The 21,844-nt window shown below is 35.8% G+C and overlaps 1 protein-coding gene across 10 annotated transcripts in view; it reads left to right on the top strand.

Moving 5' to 3' along the window:
* The window catches only part of THADA (THADA armadillo repeat containing), a 147,614-nt gene that overhangs the window by 11,937 nt on the left and 113,833 nt on the right, over positions 1 to 21,844 (top strand). For 8 of the 10 annotated variants that reach the window (XR_014944581.1, XR_014944580.1, XR_001553893.3 and 5 more), the window contains exons 11-23: positions 61 to 752; positions 1,284 to 1,435; positions 1,603 to 1,758; positions 2,515 to 2,637; positions 3,257 to 3,380; positions 4,618 to 4,766; positions 5,655 to 5,856; positions 7,300 to 7,435; positions 7,817 to 7,953; positions 8,373 to 8,531; positions 9,733 to 9,890; positions 14,148 to 14,257; positions 21,269 to 21,401. Coding sequence is in view for 7 of the 10 variants with exons in the window: in XM_015857461.3 (XP_015712947.2) it covers positions 61 to 752; positions 1,284 to 1,435; positions 1,603 to 1,758; positions 2,515 to 2,637; positions 3,257 to 3,380; positions 4,618 to 4,766; positions 5,655 to 5,856; positions 7,300 to 7,435; positions 7,817 to 7,953; positions 8,373 to 8,531; positions 9,733 to 9,890; positions 14,148 to 14,257; positions 21,269 to 21,401 (2,431 nt within the window). In the remaining 3 variants the exon portion in view is untranslated. Of the gene's footprint in view, positions 1 to 60; positions 753 to 1,283; positions 1,436 to 1,602; positions 1,759 to 2,514; positions 2,638 to 3,256; positions 3,381 to 4,617; positions 4,767 to 5,654; positions 5,857 to 7,299; positions 7,436 to 7,816; positions 7,954 to 8,297; positions 8,532 to 9,732; positions 9,891 to 14,147; positions 14,258 to 21,268; positions 21,402 to 21,844 lie in introns of those variants that run through there. The other 2 variants (XM_085543036.1, XM_015857466.3) reach the window with 2 other exon arrangements.

Below are 21,844 nucleotides of genomic sequence, written 5' to 3'. Positions count from 1 at the left end.
ATTTTCAATGTAGGTGACAAATGATGTTTATGAACTGCATTTGTTTGTTCTTTTGAAAAGGTTAAAAGAATCCAGCATGGCAACGTCTTTGTCTCGAATCCTTGCTATTTGGACTAACTCAGCAATAGCTGCCCTTATTTCAGACTCACCAAATCTAAAACTGAAACTTAATGGGAATTCAGAGGTGGTTGGGAAGCTGCTGGAATACGTATACACACACTGGGAACACCCTCTAGATGCTGTTAGACATCAAAGCAAGCTGATATTCAGGAATCTTCTTCGGATACACCGGACCATCATTACTGGATCTGATGAAAAATCAGACCCATTCTTTGCAAGGCTAACCAAGCGGTTACTGAGTTTGGAATGGCACGTGAAGGGGAAATATACTTCTCTTGCCTGTCTTGTGGAGTGTCTGGGCACTGAAAATATACTGCAGTTGGACAGATCAATTCCAGTACAAATATTGAATGTGATGAATGATCAGTCTCTTGCACCCTATGCTAGTGATCTTTTGGAAACCATGTTTACAAATCACAAAGTCCAGTTTACTTCAAGTTCTCAGAAGAGTACTTGGATTGACCAGTGGCATGACATTTGGGTTTCACCTCTTCTTCTAATACTGTGTGAAGGGAACCATGACCAAACTACATATATAATAGATTACTATTTACCAAAGTTACTCAGATGTAGCCCTGACAGTCTGAGCTACATGATTAGGATTCTTCAGGCTTCTGCAGATGCTAATCTCGGTAAGAAAATAAATACAATATTTGCAATTATAATGATTTAATACGTACATATATATATATATAAAGTAGTTTTCAGTTTCTGTTAACAACAGTTCTGGTTGGTTGTTTATTGCTGCCAGTGTTTCATGGTGGGATTTGTAATAATCTTGAGTATCTTCATGCTGTAAGCAAAACAGTCCATGTTCTAGGTGTGTGTTCTTTACTCTTCACTTAACCTGCCATGTTTTGTTAAGTATTTATTTTTCTTTGTATTTTTTGTTATAATTGAGTGTAATTCTCAATGGCTTCTGAGACATCACAAAGTCCTTTTTCTATATGATTTATCAGTAAAGGGGCTTTTGGATTCCTGGCAGTTTAGAATGAATTTGAATCTATGACAGGCTGTCCTTTGGACTTCCTTGATTTATAGAGAAAAAGAGGAGATAGGTTAATGAGTTGGTAGCATGTGGGGTTTTTGACAAGCTCTGCAGTTATTGCTTTACTTAAGATGTTAATTAGACTGTAATTATGACTGTATTTCATTTTCTTTAGGCTCTTGGAGTACCAGAGGAGCTCTTGGAGCCCTGATGGCATGCCTAAGAACAGCCAGGGCTCATGGACACCTGGAGCTTTCAAATATTATGAGCAGCGGTCTTGTATCTACTGAATCTATAAAACAGGGTCTAGTCCATCAGCACAATCAGGTAGAGGGACAATTATTTCTTTAGTCTTTAGACATAGGATGATTTGCTTGGAAAACTGGAGGAATTGATTAGATCATAAGTTCTGTGTCAGTATTCTTTTAAAACAAAGGTATCACGGTCATAGGTGTTTATAACTCTTCTGTATTTGACATCTAAATATCTTTCAGGTTTGCATAGATGCTTTAGGTTTGCTTTGTGAAACTCATCGTAGCACAGAAATTGTGTCTGTGGAAGAAATGCAACTGATTTCATTTTTCATTACGTACAACTTGAACAACCAGTCTCCTTCAGTAAGGCAGCAGATATGTTCTTTGCTGAGAAAGGTAAACAAAACATTTAATGGGCTTATTGCTTTAGTTATATATAATTTCCCTGTTTTTTTGTTTTTGGTTTTTTTTCTACTATGTTAGAAAGTTGCTTAAATGAAAGAGGAAGCTCTAAGATAGGTCTGAATTGTATGTATTGTGCAACAGAGTGACAGACAAGGATAACTTAAAAAATTAAGTGATAGACACAGTAACTAATGGTGAATGGTAATGTAGTAGGAGAATGTGGATAGGATGATGAAAGTGTACATTTACGGTGAGTGTGTTGGATGGGAGAAGGATGGAAGAGGATTAGCAGAAAAAAGAGAAGCCCAACTCTATTCATACTTGCTGAAGCGGACTGAGAAATATGAGCTGAAAAATTTGTGTTGGAAGAAATGGAGTAGAAAGGGAGAGCATAGGCCTGAGGTTATTTACTCTATAAAAACCTATGCATGTTAATTGATGTTTTTTTATACAGGAGCTTATGTTCCATGGAAAATGGGGAGGTGGGAGAAGAAGGGTGTGGGTGTAAACTCAAGGAGGATGGAAATAGGTACTGGGAGGTATAAAGGGGTGGGAAGGAGTGTGAAATGGGGAACAAAAAGCCTTGTTTTTCATATGAAGGATCAGTTCTGTGTTGTGCTACATGTGAACATTTTTTTCTAAAAATTGCAAATTATGAGATCTAGAAATTAAGCTGAAAATCTCATTAGCCCATATTTAACTGTAAATGACTCTTGTCTTTGATGTGTTTTGATTTTGTTTTTAAAGTTATTTTGTAGAATACGAGAAAGTTCTCAGGTGCTTTATAAACTGGAACAAAATAAAGCCAAGCAGGAATTATTTGAAGACTCACCTAAAAGGAATCCTTTGGGGATTTTGCAGAAATATAGAGTAAGTAAATATAATTTATGTTAGCTTGCTAGAGATGTAGAAGACAAAAAGAGATGGAAAGGCATTTCTGTAAGTTGGTTAACTGTTCTTGAAAACACCTCTGGATATGTTAAGTCACGTCTGTACTAGAAAGCACTGTGGTATAGAAGGATTCAGTCATTTAAAGTACAACAGTACTAACGCTACTTGTGCAAGTTAATTTTGATTAAATGTAGTGTTTTGTCATGAACTGAGGGTTTCTTAGTATTTGGAGAGTATCTTTTAAACTTCATTTTGCCAAAAGGCAAACCAGGTTACTTTTTGAGGGATCACTAGGTGACCTGAAACTGCAGCAAGTGGGGGAATGACTGCCTCTTAAGATCTGATACAATCATGATCTCTCTGTGAGAGTGGGGACAGGGAACTCTGTAGGAAAACTAAAGATCTTCCTACCTTTGTTTGCTCTGGGAAATAAGAAATTTGTCAGTACTATGAAGGTGGATGGATCCTCCAAATGGATATGGAAGGTCATGGTTTTGATGTGTAACACTTACAGCAGAATGTCCTGAACCCTATTACTTAAACTTCTGTTTGTGGGGCAGCAAATAAACTGTTGTAAAATCTCTCATTTGATATTTAGGATTTCATGTCATCTTTATGTGACAGACTTTTTGAAGCACTGTTTCCTGGTTCGTCGCACCCAACCAGATTTTCTGCCCTTAGTATTTTAGGATCAGTAGCTGAAATATTTTCTCTTCCAAAAGGTGAGAGACTGCTTTCTATTTATAAGTAAATTTCAATTTATGAGGTGTGGGGATAGGAGGTATTGAAGACTGTTTTAAGAGAGCTGGTTAATTTCTGTCAAATAGGTAAAATATTTAGAAGGTACCATAGAAATTAAGTACTTCGCTGCTTTCATTTTATCCAAAGAAAGTATGATGCATTTTAATAGCTAATGGTATTTTGAAGTAAATATAAATGCCTATAACCTGTTGAATATCTTTTTTAAATAGGGATTTTCTGGCAAGACTTTAATTATTTAATATTATTTAATAACTTCACGTCCTTTACCTCTTCTAATTTGTTAATACTATGTTATTTAAAATACTGAGATCATGAAAACTGTTAATTGAAAAAAAATTGCATGCCCTTTGGATATATTGTATTCTAAATAAGCAATATTTAAATAAGGACAGTTGATGATCTGCTGCTGCTGTTACTTCTACACTGTTACAGCAACCTCAGTTGAAGAAATACTACTTAGAGCCTTGGTATATTGGCAGTTTTCCTAAATCTTGTCTCTGGGTCATATGATCAACATTAAAGCAAATTTTTGGCATTCAGTTGCTATTTAAAGGAATGAGACATCTACAACTTGATTTGGAGAGGAAGTGACCTTCTTGGTTGATCTTCTTTTCTTAAAACCTGCTGTAAATCATTATTATGCTAATTTTATTGTTACGAGTTTGTAGCACACTGTTGTGGCTTTTGATTTTTTAGCAGAAAATTGTACTGGGAGTTGCTTGTAATAGCTTTAAGATTTAGGAGTGTAACAACGCTTTTAAAAAGGATATTAGCTGCAGTTGTGTTCTGTGTTGTGTCATGGTGATCTTGTTTATGTCTTAGAACTTCAGGCTTCTTTCTGGCATTTGGTCAGTCCCCAGAAATCATGGCAACACGCAGAAGTCTTAAATCCTTTCTTGAGAGGAATTTATTGCTGGTATTACTGAATTTCAGGAAAATAATTTTCAAAGCTGAATAAGTGAGATTCTGTTTTGGCGATGAGTCGCTTTCTGTATTACCGAGAGTAACTTTTTGATGTGGGAACTTTTTCTTCAATAATGAACAGGCCATCTTAATACTCATTCGTATTAAAATAATGCTTTAGCTGAAATTCCATTTTAATGTTTCTGGCAGTAGAACAAAATAAAGCGTAAATAGAATGTAAATATAATGCTTATTCTGGAAAAGAAATGACAGCGAAATAATTTCTTTGAGCAGGCCAGGAGCAAGTTTTTCGATTGGATCAGGAGATCAGTTCTGCTCGTGTCCAAACTTTGATTCAGTGTTTTGCAAGTACTTTTGAAGAAGTAAAAGTCCTGGCATTTGAGCTGTTGATGAAGCTACGTGATGTTGTGTTTAATTTACAGGTATGTAACTGAAGATAGTTTAAAGGGAATAATTTCATGAAAGATAAGTGCTCTATGTTGAATTAGGTACTTGAATAGTTCTTGAAAATTAGAAGCTGGTCCAAGCTGACTGCACTAGTTTTCAGCCCTAGTTTTTTTTTATATATATGTATATCTATATGTTTACAGCTTCAGCCCTTACCTAAGAAAGCTAGATTTGTTAACAGTTGAAAAAATATGGGTAGTTCATTGGGTATGGCTATAAACTGTTTGCTAAGTGCATTTTAATACCGGGAAAGGGCTTACTCTAGTATCAAATAAACAAATAAATGCAAACTCTTTTCTTAGCTGTGATGTCCCTTGCAAGTGACTGAGGCATTTTGGCATTGTTACTCATGAATTTCACAAAATTAATCCCCATGTTTCTGTTCCTCTTTGCTTTGGTCTCAGATTTCATTTTGTTTGTCTGTGATTTCTCTCAGATTTTTCACTTTATACTGTCTTTTTCTTTTTTTTTTTTCCTGATTGTTTTATAAAAAAAACCCTCTATAATTCAAAAGTACCGGTGAGCAAATGCAGCTTCCCAGTAACCCCTACTTCTCTGTGATGATTGTTGGCAAAGCACGCTACTTTGAAAATCAAACCCATCTTCCTGTGGTGTATGCTGTGTTTGAATGCTGCCTTATAAATGAACTTCCTATCTTCAGTGCGTATGTGATTCTATCTTTGCTAAATACATACACAGTTCACATTTTGACTGCAAGGCAATCTTTGTGTAATATAAGGGTTTCCTAGAAAATGTGTACCTGTAGACTTGTTGAAAAGCATGTTCTGTGGTTTCAGGGTGCTAACTAGCTTAATTAAATCAATATGGGAGCTCAATAAAATGAGCAATATTGTTTCATTCAGGATTCTGAAAGTCTGGATCTGTTATTCCGAGCAGCAATGGATCTTAGCACAAGTACCAAGCCATACGATTGTGTCACTGCTTCCTATTTGTTGAACTTCTTAGTGTATCATAAAGGTCTGCAGCATATTTCTTTAGGAAAATGGATTAAGCATAACCCCCAGATGAAGGAAGACTCATCAGTGGAGGAGAACACTTTAGCAGGTAAATATTAGGGATATTAGGGATATAGGGATATATTCCCTAATATATAAGTATTAGGGAAACTATCACCAGTATTTTTTAATATTTATTTGAAACCTTACTGCTTTTCTTCAAGACATTGCATAATGGGCATAGTGAGTAGAAGGTGTTTATTTCTAACAGGATTTGAAGTATATTTAGTTTTGCTGTTTCAATAGACAATCCCTTATGAAGATCTTAATCAAGCCCTGTTCATGTTGAAGCTTTCCCATGTTCTCAGAATGTGGATTTATTTATTGTTTTGGTCAAAAAGAAAATGACACTAGGACCTTGGTAACTCCTGGGTACGTAAAGTGCTAGAAAGGAACCTCTGTTCCTTTGAAAGCTCACTTAACCAGAGCAAAGGCAGCTGTGGTTTGTCTGTATCATGTTTAAGTACTTGACATTTGAAGTGCTGACTCTTGGACCTGTGTTCAGTCAGAACCATTGTTCCAAGTGGTTTGCAGCCCTGTGTATACATTGCCACTTTGTTCATGTGTGGAATTTTTCTTTGGTTTGGTGCCTCTGTGTGAAAGCTGCAAAGCTTCCATCAGATCTGGCAAATTCATTAAACAAATATCTTACAGTTTTAATAATTTTCAATGAAATTCAAATTCTGAAAGCCCTATTGTTTGTGACTGAATGCTGAACTTAGTTTTTTGTAGACTCACAATTTTTTTTTAACCTCTTAGTGGCTTCTTTTTCAGTAAGACTTTCTATTGGTTTGTTAGTATTTTTCTTCATATGCAGTGAAACCATTATTTTTGAGACATGATTACTATAAAAGAAGAAAGTGTAAAGAAGAAAGTGTAAAGAAGAAAGTGTAAAGAAGAAAGGGTAATCCCATGTCTTGTTGTTAGAGGATATCTTCTGTTAGTAATCTGTAGTTCATTATTTGGATCTGTAATTCATTCTGATTCTGACACATGTGAATAGAATTGGCACAAGTACCCTTGCAAACTGGGCAGCTTCTTCAGTGGCTAATTAAAGACTCAAATATTTAACAGGAAGTTTCTGATTTTTAATATTCTGTTCGGCTGTTTGTTGTTTTAAGCTGCTTCTATGACCAAAGTCTAACTTTCAGTATGTGGTAGGTTACCTCTCTTGACTTCAGCATGGGCTGTGGAATTGTCGCTGAGTACATGGTCTTGGCTGTGCTTTTCACTGCTGCTGTTTGATTCAAACAGATAAAATAGAATGTAACATACTGTTGGTGTTTAGGTAACTGAACACCAACAATAAGCACTGTTAAATGGATGGAAGAGTGAGGAGTGTAAACAAAGAAATTTCACTGCGTTTTCCATTGATTTCATTGAACTGTTTAATAAACAGGTTTTATTTATATTTCCAAGCAGGTTTGTTTCTCAGAAAATACAGTGTGTATTTGTATGTATAATTTACATTTGTAATTTTAAATGATTTTAGTTATCAAGCTTTTGTTGGTGAATGTCGAAGAAGAAATATTTCAAGCTAAAAAGTCTCTACTTCAAGCAGCAGCATCGTTCCCAATGTATGGGAGAGTGCATTGTATAAACAGAGCGTTGCAGCAATTACCTCTTAAGTAAGTAAAGCATACTGCAAAATAGTAAGTTGTTACTCCTTAATTAAGCACAGTGCAAAGCTGCTCACTGGAACATAAAAGCATGCAATGTTATCTGTAATGAACTGCAGTACCTATTGCTGTTAGCACTCTTATTGACTTTGCCATGTATATTTCTTTGTAAGTATTATTAAGTAATTAATTTAAGTATACTTACATTAATAATTACATTAATTGAAAAATTAATGTAAGTATTATTAAGTAAGTAATATTAAAAACTCAGTCTTTGTTGGACTTTGTAGTTTTCACAAATACGGTGTTTATAATGTGTTGGGTTTTTTTCCTTTAAATGTAAAATTACTTTAATCCTTGGTATGTTACTTGCCTTTTTTTTTCTAATAGTAACTTGATGTTCGTATCTGAATGGAAGCAAATAGTGTCAAGACTCATTCTGATGTCATACGAGCTCTCTGCTGTAGTATCACCAGTAGTGCAGAGCTCATCACCAGAGGGTCTTATTCCAATGGATATTGATTCAGGTAAACAAACAAATAAGCAAACAGACAAAAAGAACTCTGTAAAATCTGAAGCTCTTGATGTCTTTGTTTCTTATTGTAATTCAGGAAACGACTCCTCACACCTGTCCCTTTCAAATTTCTATTTTATGTCTTAAGATGAAGCCATTCCTTTAAGTTTTGATACGGGTTATTTGCCTTCTGCACTAAATGGAATAAGCCTTTGCAGATTTTGTTATTGCATCTGTTTCAAAAAAGGTGACTGTGTAGTCTGATCTTTCTTCTTAGGTCTTTGAAGTCAATGTAGTTTTAAATTTTACTGCTCATGGCCTTCTTTTTTACTTAAAATAAATTACCTTTGTGTTAAGAACCGAAAGTCCAAAAAAAAACACCAAACAAAGAAGAAAAGGGAAAGAACTTAAATATTCTTATCTAATGTGTAGAAACTGCGGATCGCCTGCAGATGATTCTGAGTGAGATACAGCCACAGGACACAAACGATTATTTTTTGCAAGCAAAAATGTTGAAAGAACACTGCAAAATACAGTCTGAAAAGCTGGCTGACCACAAGCCAATGGAAAATATTTGCACAGAAATGAAAGGTAAATCAAACACTGTATTAATAATTAAATCAAGTTATTCTTTATAGAGCAGACATTTTACGTGGGTGATCAAAGTTGAAAGTTATTTTCTCCATATAATGTTTCACTTCTTCAGTAAACTTGTCAGAAGCTAGTTATTCATGGGCATGGTTTTAAAGACTAATTCACTATGATTCTGGGAGATTGTGGTTAATCTCTCTTAGAGTACATGTGTAAATGAGTTGTTTTGATATTGGCCTGGATTCTATTGCCCCAACTTCACTGGCCAGGTAATCTTTAACACCTCTTCTGTCAAGAAACGCTTTAACACATTGCTTGTTGAAAGGTGTTAGTGTGATTTTGCTCTCCAGTGTACACAAGGCTAGTGGGGAATATATTCGTGTGGTAAAACTTGTTGCACAGGATTACATAAGCAAAAACTGTTTGAAGCTGTATCCTTGGATAAAATGTTTAGTAATATTTGCCTATTTTAGTGAATAGCAGCTGTGCAGTTTTTTTTTATCTCTTTACATCTTAGTTTGAAACTTTAGTATATTTACTGTATGCCTGCATATATTTACAAAATATCTCTACATTTAAAATGTAATAGTTTATGTTAGGTTTTTAAGTCTTACAGACAAATAGATGAGCTTTGTTTCCTCACATATTTTCCTGCATATAAAACAGGGTGTTTTTTTTTTTTGTTGGGGGCCCATATGTTTTGTTTCATGAAAATATCTGTAAATTACGTTACACTCACATAATGTCCACTAGATGACGCTGCTGCATTAAAATGTGTGTGAGGTCTGGGCATATGGGGGCATCTGAGTTTAAAAAGAAAAGGGGGGAAAAAAAACCATTTAGTGGTGGATTGATGATTGGTATGGGAGTTCATTGGAGCCTAGTTACAAAGTTGGTGATGTTTGTACAGTTTGATATGCAGTGCAATGCTGATGTTGACCAAAAGGTCTCCACTCTTTAAAACAGTAGTAAAGTTGTATATTGCTCTCATATCCAAACAGAGTTAAATATGATAAAAACTTCCAAGAATTGTATTGGGGTCAACAGAACTAAATTATCTTTTGTGCTACTTGGTTTTGAATTGTTTTGTAGTGAATTATATTTTATAAGAAGATCAAGCTAAATTAATTCTAAATTACAAGTCTGCGCCGCAGAACTTGGAGTCAGACTGTTATATTTCTTGACTTTTTTTGTCTTTAAGGTAAAGAAAGTCACATATGTGACGTCACAGCTCAGATGGTACTCGTGTGTTGCTGGAGAAGCATGAAGGAAGTATCTCTGCTGTTAGGGACACTGTGTAAACTTTTGCCTACACAGGCTTCAACTGAACCTTCAGATGGGTTAATTACTGTAGAACAGGTAGGGAAATACTTTTCGTTAAAAAAATCTTCATATTCTGAATGGAGAAAAGCAGACCATTTGTAAAAATGTTTTCCTTTTAAATAGAGCTATATTAAATATGAAAAAGTATTTTTATTGCCGCTCCTGTGGTCAACAATGTGTTTTTGACACAGCAGTATGCAGGAGGCATAATGCTTAAAGTAGTAACAAGTAAGTGGAGTTATACATAGCAGAAAAACTGAAGAAATATTCTTTCTTATTGTTCGATTATTTATAGGATGCATATTCTTTTCATAAAAACTGATTTATGTTTATACATATGCAGATATGTGAATTGCATGTTAGAATTGTTAAAAATCTTATGAACTGGCTTCATTTTTAAACTTCTTTTCTTTCCAATGGGAGGTGAGAAGTTTTTGGTGTTGTGAGTTTCTATCCTAAAATGAATAACGGTGTAATTGCTGGTGTAATTTCTTGTGTTACCTCACGATGTAGTGCCAGAGAAATAGTGTTAGTATCTTTATTCTAACATTGTCTCTGGCCTGCTTGTTTCCTAGCTAGTTTACAGCTTTACTTGTATTGCTGTAGAGGTCTGGAAGGTGGATAAGAGCAGATAAAGTGTTTTTACTTCTGTGTTCCTTACTCTGCTCCAAGTCAAACAGGAATTGGTATTTTAGCATGAGTCAGTTCTTACTGTAGTATTTCCATTTTTATTTAGAAAGTGGGCATTAGCAGAAAAAAACCCAACATTACAGGGGAAGTTACATCCATTTTCACTTTACTCTTTTGTAAGTGGCCTTACCTTATCATAAAAAAAGAATATTTCATCATAAATTACTGGAAATATCAGTACCAGAACTTCTGTGACTTAAAACTTCCACAAAACAATTTTTCAGTGTTGAGAAATAAATAGAATTGGATTTTGGTGTCTTATGCAGATGCACCCTTCTTTTGCAATTGTCCATCTTTTTCTTTGTTCTGTAAGTTCCTAGGGATTTAAGAATATGGAGCTGTGAAAGTCAAGAGAAACTTTGGATCTAATTGCCTTGAATTGGGTCTAACTAAATGTTGAGAAAAATCTGTTGCAAAGCCTCCCTTCCAAGCATTGCGCCCTTCTCCTTGTTCAGATCAGTAACTGTGTGAAGCTATACCTTATGGATTCGATGTAACTGTTCTAATGTATTCACCCTAAGTATTGTAATAAGCTCTGAATTTGCGTGTTCTCTTTTGGTTTGTGGGTGTCTTTTTTTCTGTTTAAGCAAGCAAATGAAATGAGAATATCTTTCAGTCTACATTATGAAATGTCACAAAAGAACTGTGCTTCTTGGAAGATAACAGTGCTCGCCAACTAGTTCTGGCTTTATTTCTTCATTACTAGCACTTAAATGTTGCCTTTTGTGGTGTGTTCCCATGTAGGAGAAGTTGATAGACAATCAGCACTTGTTTGTTACTTGATTTTCCTACTGGAAGTTGGGACAATATTACATTGGCAGTTTGAGTTACAGATTTGGTTTGTGTGGTGTTTGAATGTCACATTTTGCACTGATTCTTCTGAATTTCTTTATCTGCTTTCTGTAGAGATTCACTTAGAAAGGAGTTGCAAAATTCTCAATATAAATTGGCAGTTATTAATGTCTAGCCCTTGTCATGCTGACTATTTTTGACTTTAAAAATAGATACAGGAGATGCCTTGTATGCCTGATGGTATCTCTCCATTCAAATATTTGCTCTATCTTTCTTTCTCTGTCCAACCCAGAAAGTCTGAGATGCCAGATCCAAAGCTGTGCCTGGTAGGATAATCATGCAAACGGCCTTCCTTGTTCCATTAGCAACCAAGTGATCAAAATGATAGCTAACAAAGACTCTGTTGATGTTGTCCCATGACCATCATGAGACAGTGCTCCAAGCCTGGTGTTTAAAGTTCTTCCTCAAACTCCTATTTATCTCAGATGTAAGGTTTTAAGATAATTTTGGGAGATAAGCTTTCCTGAACCATGTGCCAAAGTGAACAGAAACAGACAGCAGAAATGAAGACTTGGTGCTGTCCCAGTGCCAGGGGTTCTGCTTGTGTTAACCCTGACAGTCTGGGTCTTGTGCTGGAACGTTCAAGTCTGTGGAAGATTTCCCATAGTGACAAACCTCTGTGTTCTTCCATGTTTGTGCTAGTGCAAGTGTGACCCTAGTTGCTGCTTTGGTGTTTGTTCTAAAAGGGAACAGTTTGTTTGCTGTTAAACAAAGCAAAAGTCATCTTCTCCCCGGTTCTTAATGTGAAGTGTCTCATGTGGAGTTCAGTACCAGCCATCTTTTTCTAATATGTTGGAAAAGTTCTCTCTAGAGAACAGGATGACTGGGTGGCATCTAATCACCAGGAAAATAAGGTACAAATATACTATTTCCTAAAGCACTGTCAGGATCTTCTCTGCTGAGTGTATGTCTTGAATATGGAGACTTCTGTCCAGCAAGTTTGGCCCTGTAAGTTGTCAGTTCTTTTGTTAGACTAACCTGTCATACTATTGGTATTTAGCCAAGATGATCTAACATCTTTAAGATATTTGCTTTCCACTGCATAGTTGCATGTTTTTATCTTGGAGTGTTCTTTCCTGTGTAAATAAAGTAGGTGGGGTCACTTTTTCTTACAGTTGCTGTGAGTCTTCATGATGATGTGGAGAAAAACAATTCCTTAATTTATTCTCCATTCTGACATTTGAGCAGCTGGTTTTATGATGCAGGGAAGCTGAATGCTATTCTGTCCTGGAGGAGTAAGAATGCCAAGCTCATGGATCCTCTAAGTTTGGAATGCATAGTTAGCATGGATCCTGAGGCAATTTCCTCTGTCATTTTTTGTAAGAAAAGAGTCGTGGCAGTTCTTTTTCTTCAAACCCCAGAGTATGAATGAAAGCGAATATACCAGAGTTCAGTTTGATGTAATCTGATCATTGTGGCTGTTGCAAATAAGCTCAGAAATATAAGTAGTAAGTTGAAAGCTATGTGACAAAAAAAAAAAGTATCCCATACTATACCAAAAATAATTAAGGGTGGTGGTGGAGCAGGAAAGTGATTTGATTTGCATGTGGATGGTTTTCTTGGTTTGGTTTTGTTTATACAGCTGGAGAGTTGGTCTGTCTGTGTGTCAGTTGCTTCTGAAAAAAAGGCTCTTATTCCTGAACTGAGGAGAGAGAGCTGAAGCCCCGTAGATATTTCTAATTATTGTTTATCTTAGGCTGGATTTAGCTGCAGGAAGTAATACATTTGATCTCTCTATTTTTTTTAAACTATTGTACTTTCATTGTTTGGATAAAATGAATTAATGGTTGGAAAACTGTAGCTACATATGGCATTAACTCCTCTGACATCCTGATTACTCGTCAGACTATTAAAGTGTTTAAGCTTATAGCTGATAGAATATGAATTTTATAGGAAACTTGATATGATTTAATGCTTGGTTTTATATAAAAGTTTTGAAGAAAATATTCATGAAGAAAATCTTGCATAGTAAAATGAAATGTGTTATTACTTTAAGCACATGATGGTGGAAGTTTGAGTTAAACCTTGCAAGTTAATGATACTCATTTTTCTGGAATAAAGAAACATTTCATTTTGTGTACAGTGAGACAGCGTGGCACTGTAAGCTCCCAGACAGTATTAGAAGCTTGGTTATCTTGTTAGGACTGTAGAAGGTAGTCATCAGTGAAAGTTCAATCTTGACATTTCATGTTTTATTTTTTAGATTTCCAAATGTAGCTCTCATTACTCCATATATACAATTTCTTTATTTAAAATTGTTTCTAGTAGTCACAGACATTCTCGCAGAGTTGAGGCACCTTCAGAGTAGTTCACTAAGACAGATTTGTTTCCTTTGGTACAACTCTTTAGAAATTTGGATGTATTTTCTGATAAATTTGTGTAAATATTAGTTTCTGCTGTTACCATGTAGTAGATATTTTCTTTGGGATTTTAGGCTAAGACTGATGGCCAGCGAAGATTCTGAATTTGCTTCCTCTGAAAATCAGGACTGTCCTTTTCTGAAAATCTGAATGTTCTCCTCCTGGACAAGCAGCTACTTTTATGTCCTTTATTTTTTTGGTGATCTTCTAAGGACACAACCTGAAGAACTGAATGTGCTAATTGTTATTCTTTAAGTGTTTTTTACTTTTGCCGGTGGTCTGTTCAAGCAGACGAAGAACTGCTCTTAACTGCAGTATCTTGCATATGTAAATGAACTGTCTGTTTATAATTCCATGTAACTTTGTTATTGTTTTTTTTTTTTTTTTTAAGGTCAAAAATATTGGAGACTACTTTAAACATCATCTGATGCAGTCGAGGCACAGGGGTGCCTTTGAATTGGCATACGCTGGCTTTGTGCAGCTTACAGAAACACTTTCAAGGTAAAAAAAAAAAAAAAAAGAAGTGCAACTTATTAGATTGTTAATATAATAATTGCACCGAACTGTATCATCAGCCCTGAAGCTGACTGTTCAAGATCTTTATTAACACATGGATTTTGTTAGAGTTTGGTATAGGTGTGATATGTCTTTAGTTGCATGGCATTTTTGGACGGTATTACTTATGGTTAGGAATAGTGCTTCAGCATTGAAGGAAGGGTGTTAGTTTACAGAATGACTCTGAAAAGCTCTTGGGGAAAGTAGGAGTGTAGAATTCCTTCCCCCAGCTCCTCCTTCCCAAGTCCTTAATGAAAATGAATGCCAGACATTTTGGTTTCAGCCAAGATGCTTTCCTGGAAATTTTTATTACTTGTCATTGGATGAGTTGTGTATTCTGACATTTGGAAGACTATTTGGCAGCACATCACAAGATCTGATACGCAATCTTTTATTTTTTTTTTTTAGTTCTGTAACTTTATACTTTCCTAGAAGAGCAAAATGAGCAGAACTGACCTGTGATATAGGCAAGAGTGCTGGAACTTCCATTACATATTACCTATTTTCCTTCTGTTAGAATATGTGTGAGTGTTAGTAACGTTTATTTGTGATATATAATATTTATATCCATTTTTTAAGAAGACAAATGAAGATCTCTAATGACTTTGTGGGTTTCTTTCTTTTTTTTTTAATGTAGTTTTTGAAAAGACTGATTAAGTTTTTCAATTTGAAGTACATGTATTTTAACATCAAAACCAAATAAAGTATCTGGTGTTCCCCTTTTGCACCATGTCAGCCAGTTAGAACCACAGCTCCTTTTATTTAGTTGGTTTTTTGTCTTTGAAGGTGGGGGGAAAAAGAGAAGGCAGTAGTGAGGTGTGTGTGTGTGCTGTATTGTGTTTTATTTTTTGTGTTATTTTAAAGTTAAATAGAAGTCTGTGGATGGGAACAAGGATACCCACCAGAACAGCTGCCTGGCCAGCTTCACTCTGTGTCTAAGACAGTTTCCCAAACAGAAATGAGTGGTTGGACTCTGGTATGAACTTGGTGGTGGAGTGGCTGCTTAGCTGGTAGTTATAGAAAAAGAAGTATTTGATATGATTGCCCAGTGGTATCCTTGTTTGCCATTTCCATTTAATTTAGATGCAGGTTTAGGTATTTTCCATTGTCAGCACTGCGTGTAGTGAGCGAGCAGCTCCTGCAGTGAGTGAGGAAAAAATTTGCCAAGATAAAGACAGGAAAAATGGACAAAAGTTGAGGTGTTCCCATTTATCTAGTCAGTTTTTGAGAGAAAAGACTGTATTGTCACATCAATTACTGAATCTATTTTGAACAGAGCACTAAAAAGACATTTTATAGTTTTCATGTTCCAAGTCTATTGCAAAGCGTTCTTCTGCTGTTTGGTTTGTATTTCTGACTGCTGTTTAAAGATATGGTAGCACACTGTTCACTGTTTCATTCAACCTGAACCTGATGATTTAGGGGGAACAAGAAAGCAACCTCTCCACCTCAGCAGCAAAGTGATGTCCTTCTTTTCCTTCTCTGTCGGGCTTCAGACATCATTTAAGACTTCTGTATCATTAGCTAAGCTTGGTTTCATATGTGAAACTTTTTCTTTTCTTCCTGAGACAGAGATATGGTCAAGTAAGAAAAGATTAACAAGTTAAAAAGCTGGTCTTCCCTTAACATACACAGTGACGAACTGAAATGTGTTCTGCCAAGAACTGGTATTTTCATGTCAGACAGTGTTTGTTTTGAATGTTTATTAACTGAATATAGCATTCCAAATAATGTAGGCTGTTAACAGCACAGAATGCCTAGAAAGAACTGCTAAATATTGAAAGATGTTATCAATAGATGTGTAATTTAAAAATTACATGTTTATGTTTTATCATCTACTTTTGTTTCAATGGATTTATTCTTTCAGTTGGATTGAAGAGAGTCTGGATGTTGGAGTCAAACAAAAATATCCACCAAAAAACAATCAAACAGAAAGCTTAATAGAACTCTGCTTCTCTGTCAGTTATGAGGGCAGTATACATAGAATCATGGAATTGCTCAGGTGGAGAAGACCTTAAAGATCAAGTCCGACTGCAGCCTGACCGTATTACCCTCACTCTAACAACTCTTCAATACATCATGTCCCTGAGCACCACATCCAAACAGTTTTTAAACACATCCAGGGATGGTGACTCAACCACCTCCCCACGTCATCAAAAAAAAACAAACCCAAAACCTTATGATTTAAGTAATCTTCCTTTTAGAATTCACAGTTTTACAGAACAGTCTTCTGATGATGCATGCTGCTTAGCATTATAAAAGTTATAATCATTTATTTCTAATAGAGCATACACTTTTTTGGAAAAATCAAGCTTGCAAGAAGGAGACAGCAGCTCTTTGGAGATGCATTTGTTTCAGTGGAGTAGTTACTTGCCAGGAAGTACTGGTCTCAAAGCTAATATTTGTGTTTAAAATAAGGAAAGGCTGATTTCTGAATAGCTAGTAATTCTTAGTTTGGTACTCCTGGGACACAGGGGATTTGGGCTGAAGCCTCTTCTCTGAAATACTGTGTGAGTTGAGTCCTGCAGTGAATGCAGTTGTGTTATAGGTCTGTTGAGTGTCCTGGAGACTTTCCATTTATTCTTTTGGAGCTGTGAGATTCTGCTCTGCAGGTAAATGTGAACTGGCTTACCTTTCTACATAGCTGATAGAAAGTCTTGAAGTGTGGGTACTGGAATTTGTTGCATCTGCAAATACTGGAGGAGGAAACCTTTTTCTAGGGCAGTCTGTAGTCATATGTACAGATTGAACATGATACTTTGTGTCATGGAATTGAAGACTTATAGAAAACTCCTTGATACTTTGCAATTATTCTTTGGCTAAGACCCGGTGAAAAATGTAGCACAAATGCTGGTAAATCTCTCTCCTGTACTTTTAGGAAAAACTGCAGATAAACATGATGCTTTATGTCAGTGCCAAACATTTGCTTAAAACTATGTTCTGGGATATTTCCAGCTTTACCTCAATAGTCCCTAGAAACCAACAGTAGAGTGTCAAGGCAAAGCAGTGGTATTCAGACATGTTTGGGTTTGTGCTCAGAGAAAAATCTTCTCTCCACAGAGCTTTCCTATGAACCTGATAAAATATGATCTAATTGGTCAAATTTGAACAATGAATTTGACATTCATTTGGATATGAATTGTTGAATCTGTTCAAAATATCTCAGGTTACCATTCTTCTTCTTCCCTGTTCATAGTTCTTTTGGTGGGATGCTCCCACTGTTTTCCTTGCTTGATATTGTCTGTAATACTATCTGTTTTATATAAGACTATACAATTACAAATTAAGCACCATTCACATCAGTGAAATAAGCAGTCCTTTTTTGAATCTTGCTTTGATTTTACAGATATTTAATCTAGTATCAGTCGGAATTTTTCTCTGCATCCAGTCAGTTGCTGATCCAAAGGTACTCCTGCTACCTGGAGTAGATTCCAGATTCTCTGCTTTAAGTTCAGATTCTGATTCATTTAGTTGCTATGAAGTGACTGTAAATCTTTACCTTCCCAGCTCCCCACAGGCCAAGCAATTTCTAGTGTGAAGAAGTAGAATTATTGTGAACTTCTTAGCAAAAGTGTAAATAGAGATGGGAAGGAAATAGTCTAAAATGAAGGGTTGTTGTTCAAAAGTCCCAGGATTTTGTCCATTGAGAGGGGAAAAAAAACTTTTTCTTGTCTATTGCCTGTAGAGCCTGAATATTGTACAATATGTATGTAAAAATGCAATATATCAAGGCACCACTCAGTTCAAAGACGTTTTAATGTTTACCTCTATTCATTTTTTTATTTATTTTTTTTCCCATTTCTTTTCCTATGTGGCAGAGAGATTATGGGAATTATGTTGTATCTGAGACTTCTGAGGTTCTCCGAGTTTCTTTTAGTGGCATTAGTGCTTAGAGAAACCTCGAAACAGCAGCTTTATCAGAGCAGCTGTATCACTTGGAGAATTTTATTTCGTTTAGAGCAGGTGCTATGAAAAGGAGGATGCAAGTGGGTGGACACAATTGTTTTAGAAGAACTGTTCTTGAAAGCAGACTTTCTTTAGAATAGTTTGCACAGTTGTGTTTCTGAAGCTTAGATTCTTGGCTATTTGTCTGAGAAGGGCATTATGGAGACTGGCTTTATGTTACATATATGGAAAAAGAGCACAGGTCTATTAGGAGAGAAAAATGGTGAAAGAAAACTCCCTTTTCCCCAGAAAGGGATAGTTTACAGTGATTGGAAACTCTGATTTCTGGATATACCCTTGTAGAAAAAGCTGGTCCTTACGTGAAGCTTATGCCACAAACCACCAGTATCCAGGAAAGCCAAATCCAAGATTGACCCTTTGTTCTTAACACACCATTAATTCTGGATAGGACAAAATGGAGAGAGGGGTTTAGTTTTAACTTTGAATTGCCAGGCTTTTCGTTCTCATTGAAACTGACCGCAGAAACTTCTGGGTACGTATGAAATTGTTCTAACCGGAAGAAAGACAGTCTGAATTTTGTGGAAAAACACTTTACTGCACTACATCTTAAGTAATTTACATATCAAGTTACAGTGTAATATTTTAATTAGCAATATCATTTTCTTGATCTGGTCAAAAGAAAAGAAGTTAATTGTTCTCAAAAATGACATCCGAGCTTGTGACTACCATTTTTACGTTGTAAAGCTTCATTATTCTTCAGATTTCAGGCCACCTGCTTCTTGAGTCAATATTCTCCTTGCCAGACCATAGGGAGACGTAGCTGCCAAATTCAAGGGAGTAGTCTCCTCCATTGCAAAGTCAATAGTCTCCCACATTTTTACCTTTAAAACAATAACACTTTCACATTAAAGTAAAAATATATGTGCTTTTTAAAAATTAGGCTTTTTGGGTTACTGAACAAGGTAGGATTACTTGTGGTGAGATCAAAGCAATACAATTGAAGGGAGTCTGAAGTTTATTGGATTTCAGTGTGCTTTTTTCCCCATCATGCTACCACTGAAAGAAGAAAAGCCCCTCAGTTTACTTAACTGTAAAATATTCAGTATGCTATGTAGCGACTTTTAAATATTTCCATTATACTTAATTCTGTGTTCTTCTGCAGCACAGCAGATGTGAATATGTATCATGGGGTGTTTGTTTTAATACTAAAATAACATACTGAAGAGAGATTAGCACTGTTCTTTGCATGACTAAACTAACATTCAAATTCTGCTTAACTAGGGAGGTAGGACCAGCTGCAGTAATTGGAAGCAGTAGGTTTTGTGGGAAGTAATGACTTGAATGAAGAGAGCTGTAAAGTACAGTCTAGGTGTGGAGACCTGTGGAGAAGGTTTTGTTTGGTCTTAACTCTAGAACTGCATCCTGTTTGTGTATCCAAAAGCTGGGGAAAGAACACGAGCTTATAGTAGCCAGGGGAAGCTAATTGTAAGCAGTAAAGTAAAAGAAAAGAAAAACGATAGTTAGTTGTACAGGTGAAGGCATTCATTCGATCGCTTCTGTCACAGGCTTGGGAAAGCAAGGAACCTTTCTATGCTCTTGTACTGTGTGACATAACCCATGTCAAGCCATGTTTCTCTTGCTTTCAGGACTAATATTTCAAATGCTGGCAAATGTTTTAAAGAGATGCTGTTGTTAGAAAATGAAGGGGAAGGCCTGTCAGCAGTGTAAGAAGTGTGTGATGGAAATCTTAAGGACATTACCAAACAACAAAAGATCTGCTGTGGCTTCTGCTGGGCTATCTGGCACTGTCTGTGACCTGTGTTCAGCATTATTAATTTTGTGTTTATTTTGTAAAAGAAGGAAAGGAAGGTTTCACTGCAGATGAAAGCCTCACTTACTGTCCTGCATCGAGTTTTAACCCACCTCAATTTTTGCATCGGTGGAAGAAAGGCATAGAAGTAGTAGAAGATTGGAAGGTCTAGATCTTACACTAAATTCTGGTTTTTACATTAGTGCCTGCTGCATTCTGAGCTTTACTTTCCATTTTTTATCACAGCCACATAAGTAGAAAACTTGATTGTGACCTTACTGTAAGTTCCTGCTGCTTGATCATGAGTTTAATTACTGATTATATTTTTAGGCAAGTCCTACGTGGTTAAGATAATTGCAGTTGTATTGCCCACAGTGATTAATTGTTATTATCTGTTCTGAATCATGTGGCAAAGTAGCGTGATAATTATTTAATAACAGTGTCCCGTTAATTTATGTAACTATGAATGATCCTTTCAGAACATTGACGTAAGATTAATGAGCTCGTCTTTCATGCTAAATGTATTACATGTCATTAAATTGGGCAGCACCAGGAATTGAGATAGACTTGAGTTTTGCTTGTCCTTGGAAGTCCTTTGCTTTCAGGCAATGTGCAGTTTTGTAACTGCAGAAGAGAAGTACTTCATGACAGCAGAGTAATTCAGGTACAAAGTGTTTGTCTGACGTAGTATGTTAAACTGAAGAGGATGTCTTGATTTCTATTCCTTTTACAGCTCAGAAGGTTGCAAGGGTATTTGTATAATACGTATGTACTTACATACGTATTATTGAGGGGTTTCAGTCTTATTCGTGTGGACATAAGTACAATTGTATATACTAGTTAGTGTATGGGTCACACGTGTGACAATGAAGGTACAAAATATTGAAGTTTCTCTTCCTACATTCTATTTGATGGATACATATCATTTGCTAATCCAGAATAAGATAATAGGTCTTGCCAGAAAATTTGAAGTGCTGAATGATGGAATCCTTCAAGTATCTGACTGAGTTCAGTGAAATATCTTTTCCTAGTTTTACTTAACAAGAAAAGTGAATATAATTTGCACTAGCATTGGAAAATGCAGAATTCCATGTTATGTTTGTCTCATTTCTTAAAAATTCTGAGTGTATGCTTGAAGTTCAAATATGGTAGGACTGTGCCCTAAGATGTCTACTTGCATTCTTTCTCTCTGTCCTAGTTTCTTATTTGTTTGTTTTATGTGTTTTATTTGTTTCATGTAGATGCAACAGTGAGAGTTTGCACAAGATGCCAGAGCAGTGGCTAAGCTGTGTTTTAGAAGAAATAAAAGCTTGTGATCCTTCATCTACGTTATGTGCAACCAGACGTAGTGCAGGAATTCCGTTCTACATACAGGTATAATGTGATATTTATTATTATACCTGATTTTATTTTATTTTATTTTAAAGGTCCTTTCCGGTGAATGTTTTGGGTTTTTTTCTGCAGGCTTTGGTTAGCCTTTACACAACCAACAAGCCAAATGTAATTAAACCATGTTTGATGCTATTTAGCTATGCAATTCTGTGTATTCTTGAGACAGCTCTGATTTTTGGCTTGATGTTGATTTGGATACTGTTTCCAACAATTGTGCTGTAAGCTCAGTGTAGTCACTGTAATAATCCTTGTAAATTCATAAATTAATTCACAGATTAAGGAAAGCTTTGTTGCCATGTAGGCTTGTTGTTACTTTCATATGCTGTGTAAGGGTGATAAAATATGAATAAACGATCACAGAATTGTAAAATGGTAGCCTATAAAGTAGTATAGGAAACTAGGAAAGTTCTCCCAACTGTGATGAA

This window comes from Coturnix japonica, chromosome 3 (assembly GCF_054131305.1).
Source record: "Coturnix japonica strain WE chromosome 3, WE-NBRP24, whole genome shotgun sequence".
In the NCBI taxonomy this organism is placed as follows: domain Eukaryota; kingdom Metazoa; phylum Chordata; class Aves; order Galliformes; family Phasianidae; genus Coturnix; species Coturnix japonica.
This window is presented reverse-complemented; position numbering and strand designations above follow the sequence as displayed.